Genomic DNA, 13,287 nt, shown 5'->3' with positions numbered 1-13,287 from the left:
AGACAAATGAAAATGGAAACAAACTGATCAAAAATATGTGGGATATGGCAAAAGCAGTTCTAAGAGGGACATTTTTAGTAACACGTCTTACCTCAGGAAACAAGAAAAATCTCAAATAAATAATCTAACCTTACACCAAAGGAACTATATAAAAAGAAGAAAAAACAACACCCAAAGTTAGTAGAAGGCAAGATATCAAAAAGATCAGAACAGAAATAAATGACATAGAGATTTTTAAATAAATCAATGAAACTAAGAGCTAGTTCTTTGAAAAGATAAATATCACAAAACTTTTAGCAAGACTCATCAAGAAAAACAAGAGCCAAAATAAAAGCAGAAATAAAAAAGAAGTTCTAACAAACACCCCAGAGCTACAAAAAATCATGAGAGTACTGAGAACAATTATTATACACCAGTAAAATGGACAATTCAGAAGAAATGGATAAATTACTAGAAATGTACAATCTCTCAAGGCTAAATCAATAAGAAATAAAAAATATGAATAGAATATAATGAACTGAATCAGTAATTTAAATAAACTCCAAACAAACAAAAGTCCAGGACCAGATGGCTTTATAGGTGAAGCCTACAAAATATTACAAGAAGAGTTAACACCTGTCCTTCTCAAAGCACTCCCAAATATTAAAGAGAAAGGAACACTCTCTATCTTATTCAGTGAGGTATCAGCCTGATACCAAAACCAGACAAAGACAACACAAAAAAGAAAACTATAGAACAATATCATTGATGAACATAGATGCAAAAATCCTCAACAAAATATTAGCAAAACAAATTAAATAATATATTTAAAAAATCCATACACCAAGTGGGATTTATTCCAAAGGTGCAAGGATATTTCAATATCTGTAAGTCAAATATCGTGATATATCATAATAACAAATTCAAGAGTTAAAATATTGTGAAATGCAGAAAAAGCTTTTAACAAAACCCAACATCACTATGACACCTCAACATAATCAAGTCCATGTCTGACAAGCCCATAGCTAATATACTCAATCATGAAAAACTGAAAGCTTTTCCTCTAAGATCAGGAACAAAACAAGGATCCTCACTTTCATCATTTTTATTTGGCATGGTACTGGAAGTCCTAGTGAAATTAATCAGACAAAAAATAAGTAAAAGGAAATAAAAATGGCAAAAGTACAACTGTCACTGTAGCATGTAACATGATATTATATATAGAACATCCTAAAGAGGCTACCAAAAAGTTATTAGAAGTAATAAATGAATTCAGCAAAGTTGCAAGAAAAAAAGACTAATATACAGAAATCTGTTGCATTTCTATACACTGACAAACTATCAGAAATAAAAATTAAGAAAACAATCCAATTTATAACTGCAACAAAAAGAATAAAATACCGAGGAATAAATCTAACCAAGCTGGTAAAAAACCTGTACTCAGAAAACTGTAAGACACTGATGAGAGAAACTAAAGACGATATAAACAGACAGAAAGACGATATAAAAAGATGGAAAGAAACTGTGTACATAGATTATAGGAATTAATATTGTTAAAATGACCATATTACCCCAAGCAATCTACAGATTTAATGCAATCCCTTATCAAAATACCAATGCCATTTTTCACAGAACTAAAATAAATAATTCTAAAATGTTTATGGAACCACAAAAGACCTGAATAACCAAAACAATCTTGAGAAAGAAAACAAGGCAGGTGATATCACACTCCCTGATTTCAAACTATACTACACAACTACAAAACAGTATGTTTTCAAACGGTATGATTTCAAAAGGGTATGTTACTAGTACAAATACAGACACAGAGATCAAAAAAACAGCACAGTGAGCCTAGTAACAAGCCCACACGCACATGGTCAAGTAATGTATGACAAAGAAGGCAGGAATATACAATAGGAAAAAGACAGCCTCTTCAGTAAATTGTGGTGGGAAAACTGGACAACCACATGGAAAAGAATCAAACTGGACCTCTTTCGTGCACCATATACAAAAATAAATTGAAAAATCAATTAAACACTTAAATGTAAGACCTAAAGCTATAAAACTCCCAGAAGAAAACAGAGGCAGTATGCTCACTGACAGTGGTCTTAGCAATATTTTTTTAAATATCTCCCCACGAGACCAGGGGGGAACAAAATGAACAAACAGGACTATATCAAACTAAAAAGCTTTTTCACAGTGCAGGAAACTACTACTAACAAAATGAAAAAGCCTATTGAACAGGAGAAAATATTCACAAAAAACATATATGATAAAGGACCAATATTCAAAGTAGACAAAGAACTTATACAACTCAACATCTGAAAAGCAAACAACACATTTAAAAAATGGGCAGAATATATGAATAGATATTTTTTTCAAAGAAGATATACAGATGGTCAACAGGCACATGGAAAAATCTTCAACATTACTAATCATCAGGAAATGCTAACCAAAACCACGAGATATCACCTCATACTTACGATCAAAAAGACAAGAGATAACAGTGTGAGAGGATGTGGATAAAAGAGAACCCTCATACAATGTTGGTTGGAATGTAAACTGGTGCAGCCACTTTGTAAAATACTATAGAGGGTCCTCAAAAATTTTTAAAGACAGAACTACCATCAGTTCAGTTCAGTTCAGTTCAGTCGCTCAGTCGTGTCCGACTCTTTGCGACCCCGTGAATCTACCATAGGGTCTAGAAATTTCACTTCTGAGTTTTTTCCTGAAGAAAACAAAAACTTTAATTCAAAAAGATACATGCACCCCATGTTCACTGTAATTATTTACAATAGCCAAGATATGGAAGCAATTTAAGTGCCCATCAGCAGATGAATAGATGAAGATATGGTTTTATACACAAAATAGTATTACGCAAAAAGTGAAAACTTGCATTTACAACACGGATGGACCTACAACACAGTACTAAGCTAAGTGAAATAAGTCAGACAGAGAAAGACAAGTACCATCTGACTTCTCTTATATGTGGAACATGAAAAACAAAACAAATGAACCAACGTAAGCTGAGAGACCCACAGATACAGAGAACAACAGGTAGCTGCCATAGGGAAGAGGGTTATGGGGGTGAATGAAATAGGTGAGGGAAATAAACAGATACAAACTTTCAGTTACAAAATAAGTGAGTTACAAGTATGAAATGTACAGTCTGGGGAATATTGTCAATAGTACTGTAATGACTTTGTACAGTGATAGATGGTAACTAGGTTTATCAAGGTGATCCTTTTGTAATGTACAGAAATACTGAATTACTATGTTTTGCACACAGAAATAACATAATGCTGCAGATAATTATTCTTCAATTTTTAAAATTAACTATAAAATTAAATCTTTATAGACAGAAACTGAGGGGCAAAAGGGGGAAAAAAATTATCATTTGGCCAAAATCTTAAGTTGTGTGAGTACCATTAGAGATAATTTTTATCACCAGGTACAATCAGAAAATCAGCCAGTTAACAACAACCACACTCAAATAACTAGCTCCTGAAAGTTTGCAAATCAATGACAACTCCAAGTTTCTAAAAGTCAGCCAATTAGTGACAGTCACAGCTTCTAGACAGGAGTCAGTAAGTGCTTCAATCCACTGATGAGGATTCTGAAAGTGAGAAGACCAACAAGTAGTCTGTCTCAACTAACTGCACCAACACAACTAAAAGCCTGTCTATACCTAAACACTCTCCTTTCTGAAAGCCCATGGGTCCCTGAACACTAGACTTCCCAAAACCTTATATAAGATTAGCTGGCTTTCTTCAGAAAGACTGGGTTTACAACTGGCCCTTACAAGCAAATTGTAAGGTCATTATTTGTTTTGAGTAACATATCAAGTTCAATTTATAGTTTGTTCACAAATTCACAGTCTTTTCAACAGTTCAGCTCTTTTATGATTAGTTATGAGTTTATACATCTGACAGTTTCACTGACACAGCTGCAAGATTTTCAATTCAATATTTTCAATTCTTTAAATGTTTTTAAACTGTTATCTACATTTTTATTTCCGTATATTTAAATCCCAAAATGACAAAGCACAAGTGCAAATCTTGTAATGAATATTTTGAACAGCAGAAATTTCTCAACTGAAGAAAAGTTCCTTTTTGAAGTTTTTTGTGTGGTTTGCAATTGTTCACTAAGCATCAAACTTGGTGGAAAGTCAAATATAAGCCTGCATATACTAACGGCTAAGCAAAAGAAATAAATGATTTTCTTATACAATACCAAAGAAGGTGATATAACAAACTTGGGGGATTAAGAAAAATTCAGAGGAAGAAGATATAAGAAATTGTAGCAGGCACCATAATAGTTTTTCACACTGTGTATCATCAGTCTTTCTGCCCAAATGACTAAATGCACAACTACCATAAGTATTTATTTCAAAATTGCAAGCAAATTTTCAAGTGCCAGGTTAAAATCCACTGCAACAATTAAAGAATGAAACAGCTCCCTTTGCAATTACAGAAACATGAAAGATGGACATGTGTCACCTTGTTGGAGCACAGCCATAGGTGCAAGTAATCACTATGCAGAAAAGAAAATGTTCCCTCTTTTTTTGCATAGTATTTTTCTAGTGAAACAAAAACGAGCCTTGCTCACAAGGTTTTGCAAGTAAAATCCCTTCCAGATGAGACTTAGACAACAGGAAACTTTTGCAGAGATTCTCTTACTGAGTTGAATCAATAAATAAAATACATGGCTTTGGGTGGAGATAATAGTGATGACATGTTTAAGATCATTTAACAATCAAAGTGGAATATAACTATGGTTCAGGCATCCCAAATGGAGTCGGGTGACCACCAGTGGGTGGGGTTTCAGACAAATTCTTGCATCACCGAGAATTTGAATTTTTTGAACTGTATCAGACTCAAGGGCACCACCACTCATTTTCAAAACCGCATCTGCTAGCAGCTGCTGGATGCAACCCTGTAGTTTTACAGGCCCCCTCTCTTTTTCCCAGCTATGTAATCATTTCAAACTCCACCCCCAATTCTTGCTTAATGGACACCCTTACTTCTTGCCAGCTCCAATCCTAATTCTTAACAATTTATGTAACCTAGTAGCTTTCTTCCACCATTTTGTAGTCTGGTGGAACATATTTCAAGTGCTTCTTGGATCTGTGTCTCCCAGGCTGCAGTCCTAACAAACCCCAAATAAATGCACTTTTTTTTTTTTTTGCCTCCTTGTGAATGTTCCTCCTTGTGAACCTGGTCTGAGCACTCAGCTCTGCCTCCAAGAACTGAATTACTGCCCAACATCAGCAGCTATGGTCTTGATACTAAAAGCAATTTCACACAATTTAAGAAATAAAAATATTATTTCCCAATTACATTATTTTCTGGATCTTTGATTGCCTCAGACGTGGAAATCTTTTCAGGAATTGTGGTCTGCAGAAACTTTTTATGAAGATCTAAAAGAAAAACAAGCAAAGTTATTCTGATACTTGTAATCTGACATTTTCATTTCTAAATCCAATTCTTCATGTTTTTCTACATTACCAACTTTTTTGTGTGTAATATATGCATCTGCTTTCCCTTTCTGCTGTCTTTTGGTCCTTCTTACCCATACATTTTTTAACCCTTTATAATCTTAAGGTTTCATTCTCTCTCTTTTCCTATCTGCAGGCAGGCAGTTTGACTAAGTAACAGTAACAAACTACACTGAGGCAAGAGACATGAAACTCTAACACTTTGGCCACCTCAGGCAAAGAGCTGACTCATTGGAAAAGACTCTGATGCTGGGAAGGATTGGGGGCAGGAGGAGAAGGGGACGACAGAGGATGAGATGGTTGGATGGCATCACCGACTCGATGGACATGGGTTTGAGTAAACTCCAGGAACTGGTGATGGATAGGGAGGCCTGGCCTGCTGCGATTCATGGGGTCACAAACAGTCGGACACGACTGAGCGACTGAACTGAACCGAAGTGAACTGAAGAGACATGGAAATTAAAAAAGTGGACTGCATCAAGAAACTGGGACCATTTGCAGGGCGGGGGGAAAGATACAGAATATTGAATACAAAGGTGATCTGCAATTTTCCACGGAGAGGGTGGAAGACTGCAGTTACCAATGAGGAACTCATTGATAAACGGCTTCTTCATGGCGATGCAATTATTTCTAGAAGAGCAGAATTCTGAATGTCAAAAAGACCACATCTTTCATTTTTGTCCATTTTACAGACAAGGAAACCACCCAGAGAAATGAAAAGATTTTCCGCGCCAACGCTGTCTCTGCCTCCTTGGCTGCAGACCTCGAGGCCAAGCGTCAAGAAGGGGTGGAAGGGAGGTCTGGGGCCGGACCCTGGACCGACAAGGGCAGCCCTCCAACTGGAGAAGGCGAGGTTCTGGACTTACTGGGGCCTCCGTGCAGTCCCCTGAGGACGGTGAGAAGGCCTAGAAGAAGGAACATGGCTCCGCTGACCTGGAGCCACACTGGCCCAACAGTGACGGTTGAGGCGTTAAGGCGAATGCGGGCCCAGCGCGGGTGGGAGACGCCCGCGGCTCGCGAGGAAAAGGCTGGGGGGTGCTCCTGGCTGCCTCCGGGAGGGCCAGCGGGCGCACCTAGCGTGGTGGGCGGCTGCGGCTGAGGAGAGAGCATCCGGTTTCTTGTGAAGGAAGGAAAAGCTGAGCAAGCTACAGTGCTCAGATGAGGCTGGTGGTGCCTGGTTTTGTTTGTATCTTCCACTTGGATTGACGGTTTTTGAAGTAGTTTCCAATTACAGTGAGGAGAAGGTGCAAAGGTAATGTATCATAATGCCATTTGCTAAAAATGGCTTTTCCTTACATCACCTGCTGCTGCTGCTAAGTCACTTCAGTCGTGTCCGACTCTGTGCGACCCCATAGAAGTCAGCCCACCCGGCTCTGCAGTCCCTGGGATTCTCCAGGCAGAACACTGGAGTGGGTTGCCGTTTCCTTCTCCAATGCCTGAAAGTGAAAAGTGAAAGTGAAGTCGCTCAGTCATGTCCGACTTCGCGACCCAGTGGACTGCAGCCCACCAGGCTCCTCCGTCTGCGGGATTTTCCGGGCAAGAGTACTGGAGTGGGTTGCCATAGCCTTCTCCGTTACATTACCTGGTGACTAGTAAATATCAGATAACCGCAGATATGCAGATGACACCACCTTTATGGAAGAAAGTGAAGAAGAACTAAAGAGCCTCTTGATGAAAGTGGAAAGCGCCTCTTGATGAGAGTGAAAAAATTGGCTGAAAGCTCAACATTCAGAAAACTAAGATCATGGCATCAGGTCCCATCACCTCATGGCAAATAGATGGGGAAATAGTGGAAACAGTGGCTGACTTTATTTTTGGGGCTCCAAAATCACTGCAGATGGTGACGGCAGCCATGAAATTAAAAGATGCTTACTCCTTGGAAGGAAAGTTATGATCAAACTAGACAGCATATTAAAAAGCAGACACATTACGTTGTCAACAAAGGTACATCTAGTCAAGGCTATGGTTTTTCCAGTAGTCACATATGGATGTGAGAGTTGGACTATAAAGAAAGCTGAGCACCAAAGAATTGATGCTTTTGAACTGTGGTGTTGGAGAAGACTCTTGAGAGTCCCCTGGACTGCAAGGAGATCCAACCAGTCCATCCTAAAGGAGATCAGTCCTGGGTGTTCATTGGAAGGACTGATGTTGAAGCTGAAACTCCAATACTTTGGCCATCTGATGTGAAGAGCCGACTCATTGGAAAAGACCCTGATGCTGGGAAAGATTGAAGGCAGGAGGAGAAGGGGGCAACAGAGGATGAGATGCTTAGATGGCATCACCGACTCGACGGACATGAGTTTGGGTAAACTCCGGGAGTTGGTGATGGACAGGGAGGCCTGGCGTGCTGCGGTTCATGTGGTCGCAAAGAGTCAGACATGCCCGAGGGACTGAACTGAGCATTTAAAAAGCGTTCTGATATTTATTCAGTTCAGTTCAGTCGCTCAGTAGTGTTCAACTCTTTGCGACTCCATGGACTACAGCACGCCAGGCCTCCCTGTCCATCGCCAACTCCCGGAGTTTACTCAAACTCATGTCCATCGAGTCAGTGATGCCGCCTAACCATCTCATCATCTGTCGTCCCCTTCTCCTCCTGCCTTCAATCTTTTCCAGCATCAGGGTTTTTTCTAATGAGTCGGCTCTTCACACCAGGTGGCCAAAGTACCAGAGCATCAGCTTCAGCATCAGTCCTTCCAATGAACACCCAGGACTGATCTCCTTTAGGATGGACTGGTTGGATCTCCTTGCAGTCCAGGGGACTCTCAAGAGTCTTCTTCAATACCACAGTTCAAAAGCATCAGTTCTTTGGTGCTCAGCTTTCTTTATGGTCCAATTCTCACATCCATGCATGACTACTGGAAAAACCATAGCTTTAACTAGACGGACCTTTGTTGGCAAAGTAATGTCTCTGCTTTTTTAATATGCTGTCTAGATTGGTCATAGATTTTCTTCCAAGGAGCAAGGATGACTGCAGTCACCATCTGCAGTGATTTTGGAGCCCCCCAAAATTGTCTGTTTCCATTGTTTCCTCATCTCTTTGCCATGAAGTGACTGGACCAGATGCCATGATCTTAGTTTACTGAATGTTGAATTTTAAGCCAGCTTTTTCACTCTTCTCTTTCACTTTCATCAAGAGGCTTTTCAAATGCTCAAGTTGACAGGAAGAAAAAGTTTCCTTCTAGTAGCAATAGTTACCCATCAGCAGGCAAATGTTATTTGCAAACACTGGTGCAAACACTGGGACTCGGGTAAGCCTCGTGGTTGGATAGCCATTGTGGGTGTGTGTGTACTCAGTCTGTCCGTCTCAGTCCTACAGGACTCTTCGCGACCCCATGGACTGTAACCGGCCAGGCTCCTCTGTCCATGGAAATTTTCCAGGCAAGAATACTGCAGTGGATTGCCCTCTACTGGACAGCTATTGAAGGCAGAAGTCTCCTCCCCTCCACCCATACAATCTTTGTTCAAATAGAGACTTTTCAAAAAATCTTCTTTAATTTCTTTAATATCACAAGTTATTATTGCCACACTGTGCAATCCTGTAGCCCCTAGTTTTTACTTTGTTAGCTGCTTTTACAGTACATTCTGCCTCTATTAGGAGCAAGAAGAGTTTGATCTCTTGAGGTCTATAGGCATGCTTTCTTTCACAGATCCTCGCCCATATCATACTAAATACACTAAAATATAGGCATACTTGATATTGACTATACATTTCCTTTAACAAATGTCAGAATCATGTTTGTAAATTCACTTTGAAATTGCTTGGTTGTACTGAAAAACAAAGAGAAGTTATTAGCAGAATATAACACTAACAAATAATTCTTAAAAATAACCAAGTGGCAAGAAATAAAATCACAAGTGTTAGTATAAATAGTAGCATGGACACTTATTGCTCCAGTTGATGAACTCTCCCAGGAAAGAACAAGAATTAATTTTATATATATATATAAATGTATATAATTGACATATATATATAAATATATATAAATGACATATATATATATGTCAAAACTAAAATTAAGAGATAAGGAGTAGAGAAGTGTTAGTATTTTCCAGAAGGAGAAAAATTAAAATAACTAGAAGAAAATACTTAAAGGGATAATGGGAAAACTCTTTCTCTTAATTTGAAAAATAAGAGAATGGCTTTAGAAAGGACCCAAGTATTAAAAAGTTAAGAGAAAAGTGAAAGAAAAGGAGAGGACATTTGCAAAGTTTAATACCAACCAGGAATTACTATCTAGACTATCCAACATACCTGAGCACCCCCTCTACACACACACACACACACACAGACAAAGGTATGGGAGGAGACAGAAGGGGACAAAAAAATCCAGTAGCAATATAGGAAAATGTTATGAATACTTTTTTTCATAAAGCATGATAAGTAAATGCCTAAAAGGATATAAAGAGATCTTTAGTCTAAATAGTAATCACAATTGAGCAAATTAAAACAAAAATGACATATCACTTTCCATCCAATAAATTAGCAAAAATTAGGGTGGTGAATAGCACCAAGTGCAGGTAAGAATGAGGAGAAACATCAGACTTGGTTTGTAGGCATGTAAGCAGTAATAACCATTCCAGAGAACAATCTGGCAGTTTTCCAAGAAATACTTTTTTTAATATATTCTGTGATTTACCAAGTCCAGTCCTGGGGATGACTTCTGGTAAAGGTTACACTAATGTGTAGTCTGATTCCTCACACAGAAAATAATTATAAATGCCTGGCAAAATGCCTTTAAAAACCCAAAGGACCTGGAAAATGACCAAAGGCAGACACAAACTTGAAAAGAGTTTACTCTTAGAAGACTACCTTTACATCTAGTAAGAACTAAGAGTTTGTGTGGCTTTCTTGCCTGGTCATGTTCCACAACTACAACAGCTCAGGCAGGGGAAAACTGCATGCAGCCTCAACGGGAGCAGATCACACAGCATCCGAGAAAATATTAATCTAAAGCAGGAGATGCTTGTTGTGGTTTCCATCTTCTTAAATTTAAGACTTGTTTTCTGACCTGTCTGGGGAATGGTCTATGTATAATCAAGAATGTGCATTCTTCTGCTTTGGGTGAAAAGTTCTGTAAATGCCTGTTGGGTCCACATTGTCTGTGGTGCTGTTCAAGTGTGCTGTTTATTGATTTTTCTGTGTGTTTTACCTATTATTTAAAATGGGGTACTGAAATCTCCTACTATATTGCATTGCTGTCAATTTCTTCTTTCAGATTTGTCAATACTTGTTTTACACACTAAGGTGCTCTGATTTTGAGTGTATGTATATTTACAATTGTTATATCTTTCTGTTGAATTTACCCTTTTATCATTCTGTCATGATCTTTTTTTTTTTTTTTTTTTTTTTTTTTGTCTCTAGAGGCAGTTTTCGATGTGAAGTCTGCTTCATCTGATTTAAATATAACCACTCCTTTCTTTTCGTTATCATTTGTGGGAAATATCTTTTTCTTCCCCTCACTTTCAGCCTATGGAGACCTTCAATCTAAAGTGAGCTTCCTGTAGATAGCATACAGTGGGAGTTTGCTTTCATTTTTAATCATTCAGCCACTCTGTATCTTTTCATTGAGAAGTTTAACCCACTTTCATTTAAAGTAATTATTGATAGAGAAGGATTGATTATTGTTATTTTATTAACAGTTTTGTATTTGTCTTGTAGTTCTTTTGTCACTCTCTTCTCTCATTATAGCAAACCAAAAAGCTCTTCACAGCAAAGGATACAGTTAACAAATGAAAAAGCAACCTGTGGAATGGGAAAAATACTTGCAAATCGTATATTTGAGAAGGGGCTAATGACCAAAGTATATTTGGAATTCATGTAACTCAATAGCAAAAAAATCACAAATAGTCCACTTACAAAATGGGCAAAATGACCTGAATAGACATTTTTCTGAAGATGACATATAATTACCAACAGATACATGGAAAAGTGTTGAACATCACTAATTATCAGGGAAATACAAATAAAAACCACAACAAGATAAAGTCTTACAACTTTCAGAATGGATATTACCAAAAAGATAAACAGGACAAGTATTGTCAAGTGTGTGTGTGGAGAAATTGGAACTGTGGTATGCTGTGGAAGAAAGAATATAAACTGGTACAGCCATTAGGGAAAGCAGTATGGCAGTTCCTCAAAAATTAAAAATAGAATACCATATGAGCCAGCAGTCTTACCTCTGGGCATATATCAGGAGTAAATGAAGTCAGTATCTCAAAGAAATATATGCATACCCATGTTCTTTGCAGCATAATTCACAATAGCCAAGATATGGAAATAACCTGTGTCCATAACAGACAAATGGATAAAGAAAACATGATATATTTATTCAGCTGTGAAAAAAAAGGAAATCTCACCCTACTCATTCCTGCCCTTTCTCAATCCTGCCATTTGTGACAACATGGATAAACACAGAGGACATTTGCTAAGTTAAATAAGACACAGAAAGATAAATACTGTATAATCTCATTTATATATGAGATTTCAAAAAGAATGTTAATAAGCTTTACTTGACATTTACATATTTGACAACTACAAAACGTACATTTTTAGTGCACATGGAACATTCACCAAAATAGACCATAGAGTGGATCATAGCAAAACATTTGTTTCAGAGCATGAGAATTATGCAAGTATGTTCTCTGACCATGACTAAATTAAGAAAAGATGAAACTGAAAATATCCAAATATTTAGAAATGAAACAACATACTTCTAAGAAATCCATAATTCTGAGATCAAACTAACACATCAGAACTCATGAGATGTAGCTAAAGAGATTCATAGAGCAAATATGTATCTTTAAATGAATTAGAAAATATTTTAAAACAATGAGGTAAACTTTCACCTCAAGAATCTAGGAAATGAGCAAATTTTAAGACATAAATCAATGAAACAGAAAACAAAGATGTATATAGTATAACCATAGTTAGGAATGAAAAAAGGGACATAACTTTAGCTCCTATAGACACTGTAAAGGATATTATGAACAACTTTATGTCAAAAGATTGACCATTAAATGAAATGGATAAGCTGCTTTAAAATTACCACTTCTAATTTTAAATTATGGATTCAATATCTTTAACAGAGAACTATTTAGACTTTCCATTTATTGTGATTTTTTTTCAGAAGTGGTAATTTTAAAGCAGCTTATCCATTTCATTTAATGGTCAATCTTTCGACATAAAGTTGTTCATAATATCCTTTACAGTGTCTATAGGAGCTAAAGTTATGTCCCTTTTTTCATTCCTAACTATGGTTATACTGGAGCCCATTATACAGAGTGAAGTAAGCCAGAAAGATAAAGATCATTACAGCATACTAACACATATATATGGAATTTAGAAAGATGGTAATGATAACCCTATATGCAAAACAGAAAAAGAGACACAGATGTACAGAACAGACTTTTGGACTCTGCGGGAGAAGGCGAGGGTGGGATGTTTCGAGGGAACAGCATGTATATTATCTATGGTGAAACAGACCACCGGCCCAGGTGGGATGCATGAGACAGGTGCTCGGGCCAGGTGCACTGGGAGGACCCAGGGGAATCGGGTGGGTGGGGAGGTGGGAGGGGGGATCGGGATGGGGACTACATGTAACTCCATGGCTGATTCATGTCAATGTATGACAAAACCCACTGCAATGTTGCAAAGTAATTAGCCTCCAACTAATAAAGATAATTGAAAATAAAAAAATCTTCCCACAAAGAAAACTCGTTTCATTGATGAATTTTGCCAAATATTTATTGAAAAACTGAACAATTTAATACATAGTTTCAGAAAAAGGAAAATGAGAGGTATGTTTCCTAAC

At 37.6% G+C, this 13,287-nt stretch overlaps 1 protein-coding gene across 1 annotated transcript in view; it reads right to left on the bottom strand.

Moving 5' to 3' along the window:
- The window catches only part of LOC122687963 (disintegrin and metalloproteinase domain-containing protein 5-like), a 127,111-nt gene extending 120,681 nt beyond the window's left edge, over positions 1-6,430 (bottom strand). The window contains exons 1-2 of the mRNA XM_043893725.1: positions 6,343-6,430; positions 5,319-5,398 (exon numbers count right to left, since the gene is read on the bottom strand). Of these exons, the coding sequence (XP_043749660.1) occupies positions 5,319-5,398; positions 6,343-6,397 (135 nt within the window). The 5' untranslated portion in view covers positions 6,398-6,430. The remainder of the gene's footprint in view (positions 1-5,318; positions 5,399-6,342) is intronic.
- Between the last annotated feature and the right edge of the window lie 6,857 nt (positions 6,431-13,287).

This window comes from Cervus elaphus, chromosome 32 (genome assembly GCF_910594005.1).
Source record: "Cervus elaphus chromosome 32, mCerEla1.1, whole genome shotgun sequence".
NCBI classification, from domain to species: domain Eukaryota; kingdom Metazoa; phylum Chordata; class Mammalia; order Artiodactyla; family Cervidae; genus Cervus; species Cervus elaphus.
This window is presented reverse-complemented; position numbering and strand designations above follow the sequence as displayed.